The sequence below is a fragment of the Thalassophryne amazonica genome, chromosome 18 (genome assembly GCF_902500255.1).
Source record: "Thalassophryne amazonica chromosome 18, fThaAma1.1, whole genome shotgun sequence".
NCBI classification, from domain to species: Eukaryota; Metazoa; Chordata; class Actinopteri; order Batrachoidiformes; family Batrachoididae; genus Thalassophryne; species Thalassophryne amazonica.
The window spans coordinates 30420350-30441924 of record NC_047120.1 but is presented as its reverse complement, the minus strand read 5'-3'; the positions used below and the strand labels follow the sequence as shown (position 1 = coordinate 30441924).

Sequence of the window (21575 nt, the reverse complement as noted above, 5' to 3'; positions counted from 1 at the left end):
TAAGGGTGCTCAGCGGGCCATCAGAAAATGTATCCTTGGATGCTTATTAGCATTCCTTTTTCCATTTACAAAATACAACGTTCAATGAAGCCCCTCTATTAATCAGTAAATCAAAACCAATATTTACATTTTAACAGCATCTGCAGGAGGCTTTGCGTGTGCGTGTACATGAGCTTTTGACAAAAGACGAAGTTATGGAAATCAAGGAATATTTGTAGATCACCCTCTGTGCATTTGCTAGTATTAATGAGACAAATTTAACTCCATAGGAAGTTAGCTACCAGTCTGTGACGTCACCATGCTAACGTCCACCAAAATAAGTTCAAGGGTGTTATTTGGTTCCAAAAACTGTGTTGTCGGTTTTAGAAGTGTTTATTTCTTGATAGTTTTTACATAATATATGACAAAGAGGACATATTTACACACAAAGGAAACAGAGTTTTGTAGCTAGCTACTAGCCTGTGACATCACCATGCTAACGTCCGTTAAATAAATTCAGAGGTGTTATTAAGTCACAAAAATGGTGTTTTCGGTTTTATGTGTTTATTTTTCACTAGCTTTTACATAATATATGAGGAGCATGTATATAAACCCACAAAACGAAGCAGTTTCGGAGAGACCAGCTACTGACATCATAGTGCAGCTCTACTCTGATTGGCTGTCATGCCTGCCACTCAAAAACAAAATGGAACAGATCCAAACAGATTCTGCGTTTTTTACCTCTCAAAAAACCTCTTAAAATATGTCAAGGTTAACCATCTTCAAACTTGTCCAAGGTCTGTGTCCCAAGAATGTTCCCTGTGAATTTGAAGACAGGAAGTAATACAACTGGACTGATGCTGAGCACGGACGGACGGACGGACAGACAGACAGAGAGACAGACAGACAGACGGACGGACAGACAGATGCCAGGTCTTCGCAATACCCAATGGCCATATGTTGGCCTTGGGTAACAAGCAATGCCTATGTAAGGGCACATACAGACCCTGACCTGACTCTGTAACTCTGAATATTTCAAAACTTTTTTTTTTTTAACATTTGGTGATGTAATGAGCCCAACTTTCACAAAGCACATTGATGGTTTCCTTTTGAAGTGCAGTACATAACAATGTCTTAAAAAATGGGTGTTGCAAAGGTTTCAATTCACTCTGGAACACTAATTTGCATTATAGAAGTGTTATGGTATCATCGCAAACATTTCCTGATCAAGGAACAAGGAAAAAAGCAATTTACTCCATTTTGGAATAAGGCTGTAACATAACAAAACGTGGAAAAAGTGAAAAGCTGTGAATACTTTCTGGATGCATTGTATATTTCATCTCATATTGGCCCAGGTAGCAGACATCATGTTTCTCAGCGGTGTGAACAGCATATACTTCTCAGATGAAAGCTGAAGGATACTACAAAGACAAAGCAAAGATGCTTTTCTTAATTATCTGTTGCGTCAAAGTAAACCATCTTCTAATCACCTCAAAGCTCGGAAAGACTCAACCACCCACCCGTCCACATTTTTGCTGTACAAGGAAAAAACTAAAATACCCTGGGATTTATTTGTAGGCTCACTGTCTGGTACACGATAAACAGAAAGAGATCTGTAGATGATTACTCAGTAACAATCATAAAACTGGATTAAATGCAACTGGAATCTGTAATAACTTGCAGGAGTCCGCCAAAACCAAATTACGGAGCTAACACCGAAAGAAAAACTAAATTAAAAACAGTTGCCACATTTTGCTGACATGAACTATTTAGCAGCTTTTAAAAATTTATTTCAGGCACATTAAGTATACAGTGTGTCGTTACTTTTGGGGTTGGTTTGTTTGTTTGTTTTTTACGTTTGAGTGGTTAGTTGTGTTTTAGAATAATCTGCTGAAAAAAATGCAGCCCCCACCCCACTGGCCTGAAATCAGAATTTCTCAAGAACGGACAAACAAATTGAACAGATCAGCTCAGCCACAATTTGAACAAGCCAATCACACAGAAGATGGGTGGGGCTCAGGGCCTGATTTACTTACTCTTGAATTTTATAGAGATGTAGCAGGAGAGAAGGTGCATTCAGGCCTTTATTAACAGTCTAATAAACGTTTTTTTTTTTTTTGGATGAAAAAGCTCAACTCTCCAGAATATTATGTTTATATGCCTTAAAGTGGGAGTATGTTTGGATACACATGTTCGCTAATGGCGTTGGGTGACGTGACATTCAGATGCCAGCTGAGTGTACACATGATCAGATGGTCCTTTTCACATGGGGCAGCCTGTATGCTCTGTGCGCTCACCCCAGCCCGCTGCAAAGGCAATATATGTTTTTATGTATTTCCACATGAGGACAGTAAGCATATGCATGTGCCGCATGGTGTAGAGTTGTGCATTTCTAGCTGTCAGTGTGTGGCTGGCCAGCGATCAGCTGAGAGGCGCCTTGCCGTGCTGTGTGTGCTCAGATGTGGCTGGCCTGTCCCCATGTGATCTTGTCTGTTCATAATTATCAACATATCATGCAAGTATGCTCCCTCCATCTGCACACTACATGTGTTGGGGGGGAGTAACACACACATACGCAACATGTGTTGGGGAGGAGCCAACACACTGGCACGTCAATATGTTGGGAGGGAGTTCGGCGGCGCCACACCCATGTGCGTTGCTTGGCAACGTCACAAAGATATGATCTGATTGTAACTGATTGTGACCGACTGTGATATGGTCTGACTTTGTTTGCCTGTGATAGTGATTTATTGTAAGAGAGGAGTTTTAGAATATTGTGCTATTTCACTGTTAATTTATTTGATGTGCCCAGGGGCTGAGGATGGAAACTAGCGATTTAGCTATAATCTGCTGGAGCTTATCTCTCACAGCTAAACTAATAAAGAAAGAAAGAACTCTCGTGGGGCACTTAGACAGTTTTCACAAACAGCTGGAATGTGGTCATCTGCTCTCTACTATTGTACCAGGAGTGCAAATAGCCCAGTCTTTTCTAAATGTCCAGAGTGCAGTGTTGGATGCTCATGTCTGGCACCTGGAATTTGGCCGACAACTGCCGAGAGGGGGGCTGAATGGGCACTTGAAGGGTACTTGCTGTCTTTTGGCCGCTGGTGTGTGAGAATGGTTGTAGAGACAGCTGTACGAGGCATTTGAGGTGGCTCCGATTTTTCACGAGTGGCATTTGACTCCTCCTTCATGTGCCATTCTGCCTCAATCATGTTATGTGTGAAGGGGCCCTAAGCATCAAGATCATTTCTACAGATGGACAACGAATTGAGATTGTGCAAAGATCACAACTGCCCAGCCATCATCCACCAAACACTGAATTGATCAAAAATGGAAATGTGCATTTGTGTGTTTAGTGCATTCAGGACTATGACAGAAAACGGTCAACTTGCACGCTTAACTTTGACCCAGATAGTGACCATTGTGCCCGTGTGACAGCCAGTTCAGTTATGCTGCTAAAAAACAAGGTCAGGAGAGAACATGTCACATATTTTGCATGGAGAGATGACCATATGGATTTTCCTTTTTTTTAGGATATTTAATTCGGTACACAAACAGCTGGACAGTGCATGTTACTATTGTGCTCATAAAAATATTTTTTTAAATATGACATCAGGGTCATCACAAAGGGCCAGCTGTCATGGCCTTGCATGATAGTCATGCTGTTTGTCCAAAAACCACGAGGCGTTCGAGCCTGAGGTAAGGCACTGCTGAAGTCACCCAAGCTTGGACCCAATAAACAACAAATCAGACACCATTTAACCTGCGGTGTCAATGTGTCACAAGGGATCACATTTAAAATGAGGTTATGACACAAACACCATAAAATCATGCATTCTGCAAAAGCAAGGCAGAAAAACAAAAAAACGTAGACAATGCTGAATCGAAAAAAAGCTGAATTTACATTCAGATATCTGATGAATTAAATCAGACAAACAGTTTTAACTGCAAACAGGAATACAGACAGCGAAGAACCCAGAGAGAACACACAGGCTTGACATCAATGTCACAGTCAAATTCTCTGAAGCATAAAATTCTGTCACAAATGCTGCACAGTCAGGACAATAAACAGAAAAACATTTATTACGGAATTGTCTTACATGCAACCCAGATTTTCCATCTTTACATAGTGTAAATCTGTGTCCACGCAACAACCTGTTCATTTAATCTAATTAGGAGACATCTGTGTCGTCAACACAGGAGTGTGAACTCACAGTCCATTGTGCAGAACCCCCAAAAGTGCTTATGTTAGCAAGCTGTGTTACACAACTAAATCAAGACAAAACTTGCAGCAATTCAGGAAAAACAACAGACAGCTACCATTCACTTAAAACGACCCGTATATACACGTAGACCTGTTAATTTTCCTTTAAGAAGCTCTCTTATTCTGCACTCTTTACCTGTATTAATTGCACCTGTCTGAACTTGCTACCTGTATAAAAGACACCTGTTCACACACTCAATCAATCACACTCCAACCTGTCCACCATAGCCAAGACCAAAGAGCTGTCTAAGGACACCAGGGACAAAACTGTAGACATGGACAAGGTCTGGGATGGACTACAAGACAACAGGCAAGCAGCTTGTTAGAAGATAACAACTGTTATGATTAGTTATTAGAAAGTGGAAGAAACACAAGATGACTGTCAATCTCCCTCGGTCTAGGATTCCATCCAAGATTTCACTTTGTGGGGTAAGGATGATTCTGAGAAAGCTCAGAACTACACAGGAGGACCTGGTCAATGACCTGAAGAGAGCTGCGAACACAGTCACAAAGATTATATTAGTAACACATGATGCTGTCATGGTTTAAAATCCTGCAGGGCAGCAAGGTCCCCCTGCTCAAGCCAGCACATGTCCAGGCCCATTTGAAGTTCACCAGTGACCATCTGGATGATCCAGAGGAGGCATGGGACAAGGTCATGGTGAGACCAGAATAGAGTTTTAAAGAATCAGCTCCACTTACCATGTTTAGAGGATGAGAACAACCATCAACCAGAAAACCATCCCAACTTTGAAGCATGGGGGTGGAAACATCATATCATGTAGGTGCTCTTCTACAAAGGGGACAGGACGACTGCACCGAAGGGAGGATGGATGGGGTCATGTATTGCGAGATTTTGGCAAACAACCTCCTTCCCTCAGTAAGAGCATTGAAGATGGGCCATGGCTGGGTCTTCCAGCATGACAATTACCCCAAACACACAGCCAGGGCAACTAAGGGGGAGCTCCGTAAGAAGCATTTCAAGGTCCTGGAGTGGCCTGGCCAGTCTCCAGACCTGAACTCAATAGAAAATCTTTGGAGGGAGCTGAAACTCCAAACCTAAAAGATTTGGAGAAGATCTGTATGTAGGAGTGGACCAAAATCCCTGCTGCATTGTGTGAAAACTTGGTAAAGAACTACAGGAAACGTTTGACGTCTGTAATTGCAAAAAAGGCTACTGTACCAAACATTAACACTGATTTTTACAAGTGTTCAAATACTTATTTGCAGCAGTAACATACAAATAAATTATAAAAAAAATCATATATTGTGATTTCCGGAATTTTTTTTAGATTATGTCTCTCACAGTGGACATGCATCTAAGATGAAAACTTCAGACCCCTCCATGGTTTCTAAGTGGGAGAACTTGCAAAATCACAGGTTGTTCAAATACTTATTTTCCTCATTGTATTTCTGAATTAAGTCCAAGACTTATTCAGTGACTTGAAGAGCTTCATGTATCTTCATGTACAAAAGCATTTTTAGTATCCTGTTAAATAACTTTTGAGACTATTAAATGTTGAAATTAAATGTTGAAAATTAGTTATTTTGCATTTATTTCTGCAAATATCCTGTACTCACAACTCAAGAATTTTAACCTGGAGTGAATCAATATACTGATTGCTGTTCTTAAGATATGTAATAAATACTCTCACAGTTTGTGTGCAGAACACTGCAGTCACATCGTATCATCAACTTTGCCAAGTAGCAGACAAATGACACTGCACTGTACTGTGTGACTTGCTCAAACAAGCTTCAATAATTACATTTCTGATAAGAATCAGACATCTGTCTGCACAGCAGAGAAATGTCACCTCTCCGCTGTATGGATGAACATGCTGGGCTGTCTCATCCACAGCTTTCATGTTTGCATATTTTCAGGAAGGAACTATGGCCGTTTTGAAAATAGAAATTACCTGTTGTGTTTGTTCAAACTTGGCAAGTATACAGAATGCAGAGGTGTTCACATGATGTTCAGGATTTGACACAAAATACTTGGCAACACAGAAAATTAATGCCCAGACTGCAGGAGATTAATTATTGTAACACTGTGATGAGACGTCCCTTTATCTCGTCTTCAACGCGGGAGGACAACAGTTGATGGTCTATCGGTTTAAGCGTTGGTCTTGAGACCAGAGGATCTGCTGCTGAAATCCCAGCCTGACCGGAAAATCACTAAGGGCCCTTGGGCAAGGTCCGTAATCCCCTTCTTGCTCCCAGTGTGTAGTGGGCACCTTGCATGGCAGCACCCTGACATTGGGGTGAATGTGAGGCATTGCACTTTGAGTGTTTGATGCTATATAAATGCAGTATATTTACCATTTATTTCTCCAATAGAGTTGCACCAATTTCAGAAAATGCCAATAACCACAGCATCTCTTGTAGGGGTGGAAGTAGGGATGTATATTGATAAGATTTTATCGATATTGATGCCATTATCGATTTCGCTCATCGATCTAATTCTTTATCAATAACTCCTATGAATTTTCTGTGTACTTAAAGTAGGCTTTACAGGTTTACAGGACATAAATAAAAATTAATAAAATCTGTACATGGTCACTGGATCCTTGATCTATGGACATAAATAAAATCTGTACATGGTGGATACTAGATCTCTGGACAGAAATAAACAAAATCTGTAGTTTTTGTCAAAAGCATTTGCTTTCAGATATTAATGAGACAAATGTAACTCCATAGCCTCTGAGCCGAGGTCTTGCAGCCGACTGCGCTGCACATCTGCGCTGCACATCTGCGCTGCACCATTGAGACTGCTGGAAACATACCGAAAGAAAGAGATTTCCTGATTCTTAAAACAAATAAAAATCATTGTTCATGTCGGGGGCATTGCAAAATAATGTGGAAATGCATACACTAAACTGAACAATGAAAATGACATAAAAATACGTAAAACATAGGGGTGTGGGGGGGAACAATAAATTCACATCAGAATCATGATTCTTACGCCAAATGACTTAAAAATTTTAAAAATTGATTTTTAAAATAACAGTCTCTGTTTCAGTCAGTTTCTCCCTACTGCCTTAAATGTGGAGTTGCTGTCACACATCTCTCGGTTTCCATACAAGCGTTTGCCCGAAATTAGTCAATTAGCTCTGCTTGTTGTTAGCATGGAGTAGCAGCAAATGCAAGAAGTTCAACCCGGTCTGCCAATATTTAAAGCAAGCGTTTGAGCGCACTTTGGATTCCATAATGTCCTGGATAACAAGGAGCGTAATATGACCAACTCTACATCCAAGCTGTGCAAAATGAAGGTCAAGCATTTCAGAAACATAAATACTCAAGTGCATTTAGCACATCATCACCCCAAACTGAAGCAAGCAGAGTAGCCGCAGACGCTAACACTCCCAGCTGACCAGAGCACACTGCATGATTTTAACAACTTCCCAGCCAATTACAAATGTGCAAAAAAACACACAAAATCTGTTGCCTCTATCATTTCAAAGCACCTGCACCCCTACAGCATGGAGAAAAATGAAGGCTTCAAAATTATAATGCAGACACTTGAGCCAAGGTATGTCATACCATCGCACACCTTTCTTAGCGCACTGCAGCACACTTAGCTAACTAGATACTGAAGTTAGTGGCTTTATATACTGAATTAATTTAGAATCAAAAATCGATTGTGAATGGAATCGTGACCCCATGGATCGGAATCGAATCATGAGATACTTAAAGATTCACACGTCTTGTAAAATGTTATATGAAACAAATTATGTTAATGATTTACCCTGAAACTGTTGGAAAATCATGCATCTGAAATACCCGACTGATCGACCACAAAAACTGATTTGTCATAGTCGACTATTAAGACTAGCCATCACAACCCTAAATTAAACCAATAATGATACTGAAAAAAATAGGGAGACAAAATGTCCGGACTATGGCTGCCAGGTTTCCTGTTGAGATTGAGCACTCATGCCAGGTGAGCTAAGGGATACAGCAGCTATCACTGTCTGGACTATTTTGTTCTGTACATTAGCTCGAACAAGGACAACTGCATTTCTCTCAGACCCGTGGAGACAAACCACAGACTTTTAATGCTGTAGTCATACTTGTTGCAATAGAAATTCATTTGTTATTTGTATTTATAATGCTTTAACTTTTTGTTTTGGGGGGGGGGGGGGGGGGGAGTTGTACAGTCGTCTACATCCCCATTTATCTAGCATTTAATCTTTGGCATTTTACTGATTTATAATCTATGAAAGGGAAAAAAAAAAAAACCTGCAAAGATTGAGAACATATAAATTGAACTGTGGTCAGAACTTTCAGAAAACATATAGTATCAGTATTTATATAACAGCTGAGTGGATCCTTGTCATTTGATTGGTGCTTTGTATGTCACGTGACATGGATTATTCGTCCCATGTTGCATTGGACTGAGAATGCAATTTGGTTCCATAAGTTTGGTACCATTGCACACTGTACCCACACCCACACCCACACACAAAACAAATCTACTGCGCTGTAAGCTGTCTGCAGGCATGAAGCGCTGTTAGGAGGAAGTTAGAATGAAAAGCTCGACTAATTTCTGACGTCATTTTTTCGCTGCACTAAGGAAGTACACAGTCTTTTTTTTTTTGAAGTACACAAAGTTGGTGCACGGCATCGTGGATGACATCGTCAGAATTATTTTTGGACTCATATTTAAAGTTTCACCTCGTTGAATACAACCCCTGGCAAAAATTATGGAATCACCGGCCTCAGAGGATGTTCATTCAGTTGTTTAATTTTGTAGAAAAAAAGCAGATCACAGACATGACACAAAACTAAAGTCATTTCAAATGGCAACTTTCTGGCTTTAAGAAACACTATAAGAAATCAAGAAAAAAGATTGTGGCAGTCAGTAACAGTTACTTTTTTAGACCAAGCAGAGGAAAAAAATATGGAATTACTCAATTCTGAGGAAAAAATTATGGAATCACCCTGTAAATTTTCATCCCCCAAATTAACACCTGCATCAAATTAGATCTGCTCATTGACATTGACCCTATGCCATGACATTGACCCTATGTGTCTTTTTGCAAGGAATGTTTTTGCAGTTTTTGCTCTAAGGCAAGATGCATTATCATCTTGAAAAATTATTTCATCATCCCCAAACATCCTTTCAATTGTCCAAAATATCAACATAAACTTGTGCATTTATTGATGATGTAATGACAGCCATCTCCCCAGTGCCTTTACCTGACATGCAGCCCCATATCATCAATGACTGTGGAAATTTACATGTTCTCTTCAGGCAGTCATCTTTATAAATCTCATTGGAAAGGCACCAAACAAAAGTTTCAGCATCATCACCTTGCCCAATGCAGATCCGAGATTCATCACTGAATATGACTTTCATCCAGTCATCCACAGTCCACGATTGCTTTTCCTTAGCCCACTGTAACCTTGTTTTTTCTGTTTAGGTGTTAATGATGCCTTTCGTTTAGCTTTTCTGTATGTAAATCCCATTTCCTTTAGGCGGTTTCTTACAGTTCGGTCACAGACGTTGACTCCAGTTTCCTCCCATTCATTCCTCATTTGTTTTGTTGTACATTTTTCGATTTTTGAGACATATTGCTTTAAGTTTTCTGTCTTGACGCTTTGATGTCTTCCTTGGTCTACCAGTATGTTTGCCTTTAACAACCTTCCCATGTTGTTTGTATTTGGTCCAGAGTTTAGACAAAGCTGACTGTGAACAACCAACATCTTTTGCAACATTGCGTGATGATTTACTCTCTTTTAAGAGTTTGATAATCCTCTCCTTTGTTTCAATTGACATCTCTCGTGTTGGAGCCATGATTCATGTCAGTCCACTTGGTGCAACAGCTCTCCAAGGTGTGTTCACTCCTTTTTAGATGCAGACTAACGAGCAGATCTGATATGATGCAGGTGTTAGTTTTGGGGATGAAAATTTACAGGGTGATTCCATAATTTTTTCTCAGAATTGAGTGATTCCATATTTTTTTCGTCTGCTTGGTCTAAAAAAGTAACCGTTACTGACTGCCACAATCTTTTTTTCTTGATTTCTTATAGTGTATCTTAAAGCCAGAAAGTTGCCATTTGAAATGACTTTAGTTTTGTGTCATGTCTGTGATCTGCTTTTTTTCTACAAAATTAAACAACTGAATGAACATCCTCCGAGGCCGGTGATTCCATAATTTTTGCCAGGGGTTGTAGTATGTTCCAGCTTTCACCTAATGAAATATTAGTACCATTAAACTCATAAACATTCATTATTTGTATAATACTATATTGCCGTCGTTAAGTGTGACTTTCACTTGTGCAATGCCATGGGGCTAAAAACTAAACCCCAAAAACATGCTCTGGTGCATGTGTTGAGTATGTATTGCAAAAGGCTTGGGATATGTGTTACAAAATTGCCAGTGGTTCCACAAAGGAAGGAATTAAATCATCATAGAAATCTGATGAGGTTTCAAGTTATGGGGAGGAAAAAAGATAAGCTTGTAGTTTTCAAGTAAATGAAACCCTCAGATTGGCAAAATGAAAAAGCATAGCCATCTGGCAGTAATAAAATGAAAAGGCAGATATTGCATGCATGTCTTCTCCCTCTTGCACATCACTGCATTTTGAGCTCAATCATATAGAAACTCAGCTGCTCCACATTTTTCAACACAGGTTATCTAAAACACTTCCGCTGCTGTTTAAATGTAGTATTCCATACGATAATGGCAGGGATCCTTAATAACAATCATTAAGCAATTGGACAAATTAGATTTCAGTGCTTCCATCTTAGGTTAGACCAGGGGTGGGCAATCATGTGCCATAAAGGGCCGAGACACTGCAGGTTTTCCATGCAACCAATCGCCTCAGCAGGTGATTTCATTAAAGATCAGGTGTTTCAGCAGGTGATTTCATTGACAACCAGGTGTTTATGTTCAGAGCAGAAGCTCATCAGCAACCCACCTGCTGAGGTGATTGGTTACTCGGAAAACCTGCAGTGTCTCGGCCCTCGACGCCCACCCCTGGGTTAGACTAATCCTCAGGCGGGGTTTTTTTAAGCACTTCATTAACATAATTAACAGAGTACCTTTCTTCTTTTTTTTCAGGAATCATGGTGAGCAAGGAAGGTGGCAAATGCATGCTCACCAACTCAGAGTCTGACTCGGAGGCGGCACCTTTACCCTCCGCCTCGCTAGCACTGGAGGTAAACTATTCCCTGGAAGCTAGTCGGCAGGTGAGGAAGCGAAACAAAGCCCTGCAAGTACGTTTCAAGGATATCTGTGAGGCGCAGAATGAGCAACGGGAGGCGGAGCTGCAGGCAGCAGGAAAGGCTGGCAAGCCCATCTCATACAAAGTGGCATATCGCAAGTACATGACCGTCCCTGCTCGCCGATCCATCCCAAATGTCACAAAGAGCACGGGGGTCCAGACGTCACCTGACCTGAAGAAACACTACCAGACCTTTCCATTTGAGCGCAAGAAAGGCCACACCTTTAAACATGTGGCAACTGTGGAAACTTACAAAGGTCAGAATAATGGCTTTGTCATGGAAGTGAAGCAGTCCAAGGATGCGCAGGGCGGAGAGGAGGATGAGGGAGCCTGCAGGGGGAGTGGAGTCCGGCGGATCAGGGCTCTTCTCCATACTAATGAATGCATAGCCACAGTGGAGCAGCACACTGCACCCGATGGCCTGTGCTCTGACACTCTGCTGCTCACTTGCTCTGCGGACACAGACTGCCTTGCAGACACATCGAGGGAAAGCCGAGCCGGAGCACAGGCCGAGTACCAGCTCTGCAGTGTCCCGTCCAAAGCCAGGACCGGATTACAATACGGGGAGGTCGACACAGACCACTCGGCTAAGAGGCAGCTCCTGAATCTGGAGGAGGGCTCGTCCCAAACCCTGCCGGACAGGGCCTCCAAGGTTACAGGCCCCATTGCTTGGAACTCACTCACGCAGGTGGAGTGCCTGGACAGTCCGTCTGTGCGGAGCAAGCGGAAGAAAGGCCTGCAGCTGAACGGGCTGCAGAGTGACACCCTACCACGATCCGGCGGGGGCTGCACAACGCAGGCACAGTGCCACACAGGACAGTTATCTGCCCAGTCTCCGCGGGGCATGGAGGAGCTTCTGTCACCCTTCAGGGGCGGCAATGCTCAGTGGGCACCACCTGACGCGACGCAGGAAGCCTGCAAGCAAATAGTGCCTATGCATCAGGATGGGGATGTTAAAGCACAGCTCCAGGCCATGGAAAACTTAATCAGCTCCAGTCAAGAGACCATCAAGGTGTTGCTGGGAGTCATACAGGAACTGGAAAAGGGGGAGGCGCACAGAGAAGGGTAAGTCGCTCTATTTTGATCTCTGCTTAAAAAAAAAAAAAAAATCAACTGCACATTGATAGCAATGAACTGTAACAGCGCAAAAATGTTGCATTGCCCTAATATGCAAAAACAAACATCAGAGACAACATGAGCAGGACAAGTGACATCTTGATGGGTTGCATGTGTTTAGTCCAAAAAGGTTGCACGTGACAGCGGCTCGACTGAGCATAAATTGTTGAAAACACTGTTCAAAAAACATGCCAGCATGTGGATACAGGATGAAGTCAATAACACCTGCATGTGTTGCGCAGTAGTGTTTTGTGCAGATCTGCCATCAGATATCATAGCAGAGCTGCAACAGATGTACTGTAACAATTATGTGGTCTGAGTGGCTTCATGACCCGTGATGTCAAACACTGCCTGCAGATGTGCCCTTTCATCAAAAAGCAAGTGGATATTAAATATCCAGATAGATGTGAGTCCATCCAGCCCGCATGAACAGCACAATAACCAATTACCACGTACATCTCCAAATTAAAAAAGGGATGAACTGAGGTTGATCAAAATTTGTTGAAGCATGAACACATTTAAGTAAGTTTGTTTTGCTTAATGAATATAATATATAATTGCCTGCCATCTGCTGGACATGTCTGGGAATGCTGCAGGGAATAACGTTATCATCACATGCATGGTGGAAATTAGGAGCAGGTCCGGATGAAGTTACATGCAACTTAAAATTAATTTGTCAGATTGTTCTGTTTCTGGTGGCCCCAAGGCCACTGCTGCTTGATTTTAATGGTGCAGTTTATTGTGTCTGAGTAATGACTGATGTTCCTTGTGGACAGCACTTTGAGGTGAGGTGCGTCATGCGTTTAGTGCTATACAAATGAACTGAATAGACAGCATGAATGTTAACAGTATGAGCAAGTTAATTTAGCAATAAATTTAAAATACGAGGGCTGTCCGTAAAGTATAGGTCCTTTTTATTTTTTTCAAAAACTATATGGATTTCATTCATATGTTTTTACGTCAGACATGCTTGAACCCTCGTGCGCATGCGTGAGTTTTTCCATGCCTGTCGGTGACGTCATTCGCCTGTGAGCACTCCTTGTGGGAGGAGTCGTCCAGCCCCTCGTCGGAATTCCTTTGTCTGAGAAGTTGCTGAGAGACTGGCGCTTTGTTTGATCAAAATTTTTTCTAAACCTGTGAGACACATCGAAGTGGACATGGTTCGAAAAATTAAGCTGGTTTTCAGTGAAAATTTTAACAGCTGATGAGAGATTTTGAGGTGATTCTGTCGCTTTAAGGACTTTTCACGGCGCGAGACGTCGCGCTGCGCTCTCAGGCAGCGTCATCAGCCTGTTTCAAGCTTAAAACCTCCACATTTCAGGCTCTATTGATCCAGGACGTCGTGAGAGAACAGAGACGTTTCAGAAGAAGTCGGTTTCAGCATTTTATCCGGATATTCCACTGTTAAAGGAGATTTTTTTAATGAAAGACGTGCGGACGGGTCCGCGCGTCGGGACGCAGCCGACGCGGCGCGGCGGCACAGGAAAAACACCTCCGTGTTGATAACCACTTGTTAAAATCCAGTTGGCTTTTGATGGCTTTCAGTGGAGTGAGTATATGAGAAATTGTTTATCAGCTGGACATGTTCCAACTTGTCCTCAAGGCTTCCAACAGAGGTGTTTTTCCTGTGACGGAGCGTCGCGGCGGCTGCGAGACGACGCTGCAATCCGCCCGCACGTCTTTCATTAAAAAATCTCCTTTAACAGTGGAATATCCGGATAAAATGCTGAAACCGACTTCTTCTGAAACTTCTCTGTTCTCTCACAACGTCCTGGATCAACAGAGCCTGAAATGTGGAGGTTTTAAGCTTGAAACAGGCTGGAGGACCTATACTTTACGGACAGACCTCGTATATTCCTAATTAAAAAAAAAAGACAAAATCAATGATTTTGAAAATTAAATATATCAAGGACATCTCCATGTTTTGCCAAACCGGACACGTAACTCTGTTTTTTTTTTTTTGTTTTGTTTTTTTTAATCCAGCTGTTTCATCTAGTGTCATGATTATCTTGTGAATCTGAGGCCTTCGAAAAAGCTTTGGTCTGTGAAAAAGCCATTTGCTGTCAAATAGATACAGACTACATACAAAAGGGCTCCAGATAGCATCTATCCTGCTGAAATAGAGGCTTGTCTGTCCAAACAGTTGAAGCAAACAAAATGGCCAATTTGTTCAACGAATTGCTGGGACTCAGGACTCAGATGCTTATCTGCTTTGACTAGCAATGTGGTCAGGTACATACAGATAAAATCCACAAAAACACCTCAGTAACCTGGAACCCACAACTTGTAGGAAAAAACAAAACAAGACCCTTTGTAGGAATATGACAAAGGCAACTTCCAGTTCAACAAGAATCATGAAAGATAAGGAAGTCACACATGAATTTAAAAGAAGCCCGGCTCCTCACTACACAATGATATATTACAAATGCACATTTTGCCCAGATTGTACAGAAATGCAAGTCTTATAACACCAGGTAAAAACCATCGGCTTTCCAAACATGTATCTTGCTGAGATGAGCCCTAATATGTAGCATTCTGAGCATGTTTAAAAAATCTGCAATGTGGCCTCTGCCATATTTCATGTATGACATCACAGCACGCGTTCCCTAACCCCCTTGGTCACATTAGCTGCAAGAAAAGATGCAAAGTGACCAGTTGCCATCCAATTAAGAGTAGACGCTTTGCAGAGACAAGTGGTTGCTAAGCTGCCAGCACTCATTTGTAGCCATCCGGTGGGAGGACATGCTCAAAGACTGTGTGTGAGGAGGAAATGCATGTTTCTGTTGTTGAAACTCCAAATAAGAGCAGCAAAAGAATGTTAGAACAAAACTAAAGCTGTGCTCCTTTAAATTACCTGACACGCATGGTGCTCAGTGTCCACGTAGTGTTGAAGTGACCATAGGGTGCCAAAATAAAAAAATACATACATAAATAAATAAAAAGCACTGTACTCGAATTCTTACAACGATGTATCCATGGTTTGATTAATTTGTGTGCATGAAGTAAATGCTGTAATAATTTGCATCGCACACGTTGCCACTGGAAACAGAGAGGTGTCTCGTGCACCTTTTTTCTTACAAAACAAAATCTACTCTGTGCTCAATAAATGTTTTTCCATGTTTGTTACTGTCCACATAAAAATCTGCTATTAATGTTTCTCACACAGGGTGTTCTTTTATATCTCAAGACTGTGTGCACTTAGCAAGCATGTGCACATGAAGTAATCAAAACTGGGACATAGGTGTATCTTTTGCACACGCAGCAGTGTTTTTTTTTTCAGTTCTTTCTCACAACATCAGATACAGATGGTAGAATGTGTAAGCCCTGCTCACGCGCAAACCGTAATGTGTGTGCTTTGTTCAGCAGTCCAACTGAAATACGTTTCTGCATTGTGTTGATACAGTGTGTCGTTACGTTGATAAGGCACGAGCTGCGTCATGGTGAAAATCTGTAACATGCCACACAGCCAAATATATTCTATGAAATGTGGCAGATGTAGGTTAATAATGTTTTGCAGTATGCAATCAGAATTTTTATTCAAATTTCACAAACACCATGTACTGAGGACATCGCCTCACATTCATTAAAAAGCAAAGTAAACCAAAAGTCCATACAGTGATTCTAAACTGAACAAACAGCCTAACTAAACCTATATTCTTTCATAAACATTCATCTTCTAACTATAGACATATCCAAACCTGGACTTTTAGCAAGCCAAGCACAAACTGTAATGCTGCTTTAGTCACACAACATTAGTTTCATTCTCCCCTTACATAAATGTCAGTGACACAACAAATAGCTGAGCCCACAGGCTATAGGTGAAAAGAGAGAGGTAATTACATTTCATATATAAGTGCTTATATTGTATATAACAACTATTTTTCATGGAAAGAGATCCAACACGTGCACATGAATCACAATATGCGCTCATGATGTCACAAACAACTGAAAACGAGGCTTTAAATGGACAAAATCAAAAATACTGGGAGATACAGGACAAGGTGCAAGTTTTGAATACCCTTCAAATGCGATGTTTGATGAACTGTTCTGTTTTTGAGTGGTTCAAAGTGAACTTGAAACTACAAAACATTTGAATCAACAAAGTCAAATGTGCAATTTTTCTATTTCGTCTAAAAAAGCTCAGCAATTTTCAAGAGAAAAACTTCAAACACACACATACACACACACACACACACACACACATACATACATACTGAGACGTTCCAACATGGCAACAATCCAAAACACAAGGCCAAGTTGACCTGTCATTGGCTACAACACAATAAAGTGAAGGTTCTGGAGTGGTCATCTCAGTCTCCTGACCTCAATATTGTTGAGCCACTCTGAGGAGATCTCAAACATTCAGTTCATGCAAGATAGTCCAGGAATTTACAGGAACTGGAGGTTTTTTTTTTTTCCAAGAAGAACTGGCAGCTTTACCATCAGAGAAAATAAAGAGCCTCATCCACAACTACTACAAAAGACTCCAAACTGTCATTGATGTTAAAAACTGGGTTATGGAAATCAGGGTCATTTGGGTAGTTTCTGTTGTCATTATGATTTATCAAGAGTAAACGCAGTTGTTTGACAATAAATGGCTTCATACAACCACTAACCATGACTGAAAAAAAGTTTTGTGTTATCATTCATATTCTCTGAAACATGGCCAAAAAAAATAAAAATAAAAAAATGAAATTCTACCAGGGTATATAAACTTATGAGCATAACTGTATTCCAAAATGAAGTAAATTAATTTTTCCCCTCAAAATTTTACTCACATCACCCCATAAAGACAACATGAAAAAAGTTAGAAATTTTTGCAAATTTATTCGAAAGATAAAACTAAGAAATCACATGTACTTGTATTCACACACTTTGCTCAATACTTTGTTGATGCACCTTTGGTAGCAATTACAGCCTCAGGTCTTCCTTTATATGATGCCACAAGCATGGGGCACCTATTTTGGATCAGTTTTATCCATTCCCCTTTGCAGCACCTCAAGCTCCATCAGGTTGGATGGGGACTGTCGGTGAACAGCCATTTTCAGATCTCTGCAGAGATGTTCAGTCGGATTCAGGTCTGGGCTCTGGCTGGACCACTCAAGGACATTCACAGAGTTGTCCTGAAGCCACTCCATTGATATCTTGACTGTGTGTTTAGGGACATTGTCCTGCTGAAAGATGAACCGTCACCCCAGTGTGAGGTCAAGAGCACTCTGGAGCAGGTTTTCATCCAGGATGTCTCTGTACATTGCTGCATTCATCTTCCCTCAATCTTGACTAGTCTCCCAGTTCCTGCTGCATAAAAACATCCCCACAGCATGATGCTGCCACCACCATGCTTCATTGTAGGGACGGTGCCCGGTTCCCTCCCAACATGACTCCTGGCATTCACACCAAAGAGTTCAATCTTTGTCTCATCAGACCAGAGAATTTTGTTTCTCATGGTCTGAGAGTCCTTCAGGTGCCTTTTGGTAAACTCCAGGTGGGCTGCCATGTGCCTTTTACTAACAAGTGGCTTTCATCTGGCCACTCTATTGCGTGTAGAATTTTGCAGTGGGATACCAATATTGTGTGTGGAATTTTGAGGGAAAAAAAAAAGAATTTAGTCAATTTTGGAATAAGGCTGTAACATAAGAAATGTGGAAAAAGTGAAGTGCTGTGAATACTTTCCAGATGCACTGTATATACAGTATATAGCAATAGGTCTTGCCTGCCCTCACTTTTGCAACTACAATTGTTAATATTTTTTCTGTCTTGCTAGAGGTCTTGAAGGTGTAGTTGATCAGGAGACCTCTAGCATTTTGCCACTTTTAAATCAACATTACATTTAAGAGATCCTGTCATCTGGACAAACTAACGGACATCTAGGAGATATCTACAAACTTGGCTTCTTTGCGTGTACTGCGTCATGCACAACAAAAGATTTGCATCGTATCACTGCATTGCAGGAGATGAGCTTAAAGAATCTATGAAGTTTTATTACTGACATGTCATCCATAGAAGTGACAAACGTTTCTTACATCATGAACATACTTCTCTATCAGAGTCAAATAACTCATGTGAAATATTCACATGGGTGTAAACCTGTGCCAAATCCCAGTCTGTACTGGATCTGCTGTGGCAACTCTCAACAAATGGGGGCAGCCGAAAGACAAAAATAACATGTGTGAACATAAGTTCTGTCAGTTTTGTTCACATCGATACATTTTTCACTGCACTTCTTTTTCTTTGCAAGACATCCCCTCCAGCATCTTTCCCATGAATATTCACATTTTGACAATGCAGATTCAGGTGTCTTCACACTCAAAAAATGTATAAAAGTCTCAGTGGTGGTGAACATGCATTGATTAACACTAATTAAATTATGCTGCTTTACCTCAGACACTGTGTGCTGCATTATTGCAGCTGTCCCTCTCAAGGATGTGCCAATATACAAATTAACAATACTGTGTCAAAAAACACAATGAATGCTGCTTGTCAAAACTACATGCATGTTGTGCTACTCCATACATACGTTGCCTCTTCACATGCAGCTAGCGGTGGCTGCATAGCCACATTCAGTAGTTTGTGCTACTGCTTGTTTGTTTTGGTGATACATTACATGATCACAAAGGCTTAGTCCAAAATCACTGCAACACGTGCTTGTTAAAAAAAAACAAAAAAAAAACACATTCCATGTGATTAGCAGGGTAAGTACAGGATTAATCAGTCTGAGTCATTCAGTGAGTGAGTCCATGAGTGGGTGCACAAAATTTCCATACAGCATGTCACTCCATAAAAAAGGAGCAGTGAACCTCCTATTTCGGGCCGTGCTATCATCTTTTAACATGCACAAAGAATATAAATTTAGACAGGCTCATCAAGTTGTTTGTGAAGGCTTTCTTCTCTCATTGCAGCCTCGATGACCACTGAAGCTACTGTGGCTGCAAAAGGACCTTAAGCAGCTTATCTCAAGAATTTATAGTACACAGTCTAAAGTGAAGTAACGTCACAACTTAAGTCATCTTGATTATTGTTGTTGGAATAGTTCCCATCTATTTTAAAACCAAGAATGGCTTGTGCTGAGGATGATACACTGAAGATGATGGAATGTTTTGTTTTGGATACATAACCTACTCAAGTATGACTTAGCACACAGACAAGACCATTTTATTTACAGTATTTGGCATATCTCATAAGTCAATGAGTACACATAAGTGCTTTTGATTAATACTAATGTTTAATATTAACTTAAAACCTAACAATAAAAAAAAACTGCAACACCCCACCTGCACAACTATTCCACACATTAAACTGGACTGTTTTGGAATAAAGAAGAACTTCCACATATTACAAAGAATACAGTCTGTACAATGCAGGGAGTAAATGAATAATTCAATAAACAAATGGGTCCATCCCCTGCAATTTGTTAACACAATAGCTCAAAAGTAATGAATTCTGTCACTTTGTAATCTCCAAATTAAAAGACTATACGAGGTCTGTCAATAAAGTATAGGTCCTTTGCACAATTTCCTGTTTATTTTTTTTTATTTATTTTTTTTCTTAAATTGTGTCGGCAGCATGGTTAGAGGGTCACCCCTTTCAGTTTGGTCTGCTTGAGGTTTCTTCCTCATGTCATCAGAGAGAGTTTTTCCTTACCGCTGTCACCTGTGTGCTTGCTCTGGGGGTTGGTAAGGTTAGACCTTACTTGTGTGAAGCACCTTGAGGCAACTTTGTTGTGATTTGGTGCTATATAAATGAAAATAAATTGAAATTGAAACAATAGTTTAGGGTGTTTCCACACTGCCTCTGTTTGGTTTGGACTTAGAGACATATATGTGTGTGTGTGTATGTGTGTGTGTGTATATATATATATATATATATATATATATATATATATATATATATATATATAGCTCATGGTTTTTCATGGTTTTGTTCGTTTCCAGTGTGAAATGGGCTTTATTCCCTGTCAGCTGCACCGTAAATCATTAAAACATCTGAATGGGTAAAATATGGAATTAAAAGTAGCACCAAATTTAAACTTTTGTCAACAACTCATATTTGTGTTGGGATCCCTACCCCTAGCCTGTGTCTGCAATATACGTATAAGGACTGATGCTTCATTTGGGCCAAACATGGTTTTCCCAGTGAGGCGTAATCAAATACCAAATTGCAGGTTACCCGCGAATACTTCTCGGCACATGTTGATGATTCAGACTTTCAGTCAGTTACAGACCATTCTTATGTAGCAGACCAGATTAGCTCCCTGCCACAAGACCATACTCGGATATGGACTTTTGTAGACCAAAGTATAATAGTTAGTCTCTTCGATGTGCCCTTGTTTTGCACTTGGGGTCACCACAGCAAATCTGAGGTGGCTCTGCATGTTGAATTGGCACCATTTTGACACCACATGCTTTTCCTGACGCAACTCCACCTTACATGGAGAAATGTGCCAGGGGTGGCGTTCGAACCGGGAACCTTCCACACTGAAACCAAGTGCACTAACCACTTGGCCGAACACCAAAGTACGAGGGCTGTCAATAAAGTATAGGTCCTTTTTATTTTTTTCAAAAACTATATGAATTTCATTCATATGTTTTTACGTCAGACATGCTTGAACCCTCGTGCGCATGCGTGAGTTTTTCCACGCCTGTCGGTGACGTCATTCGCCTGTGAGCACTCCTTGTGGGAGGAGTCGTCCAGCCCCTCGTCGGAATTCCTTTGTCTGAGAAGTTGCTGAGAGACTGGCGCTTTGTTTGATCAAAATTTTTTCTAAACCTGTGAGACACATCGAAGTGGACACGGTTCGAAAAATTAAGCTGGTTTTCGGTGAAAATTTTAATGGCTGATGAGAGATTTTGAGGTGATACTGTCGCTTCCCACGGTGCGAGACGTCACACAGCCGGCGCGGTGCGGTGGCACAGGAAAAACACCTCCGTGTTGATAACCATTTGTAAAATCCAGGCGGCTTTTGATGGCTTTCAGTGGAGTGAGT

At 41.0% G+C, this 21575-nt stretch overlaps 2 protein-coding genes across 3 annotated transcripts in view; one reads left to right on the top strand and one right to left on the bottom strand.

Moving 5' to 3' along the window:
• dock1 (dedicator of cytokinesis 1) overlaps positions 1-21575 on the bottom strand; it is an 815700-nt gene that overhangs the window by 338759 nt on the left and 455366 nt on the right.
• The window catches only part of LOC117530814 (inhibitory synaptic factor 2A), a 101010-nt gene that overhangs the window by 36443 nt on the left and 42992 nt on the right, over positions 1-21575 (top strand). For both annotated transcript variants that reach the window (XM_034193751.1, XM_034193750.1), the window contains exon 2: positions 11314-12541. In XM_034193751.1, the coding sequence (XP_034049642.1) occupies positions 11319-12541 (1223 nt within the window). In that variant the 5' untranslated portion in view covers positions 11314-11318. The remainder of the gene's footprint in view (positions 1-11313; positions 12542-21575) is intronic.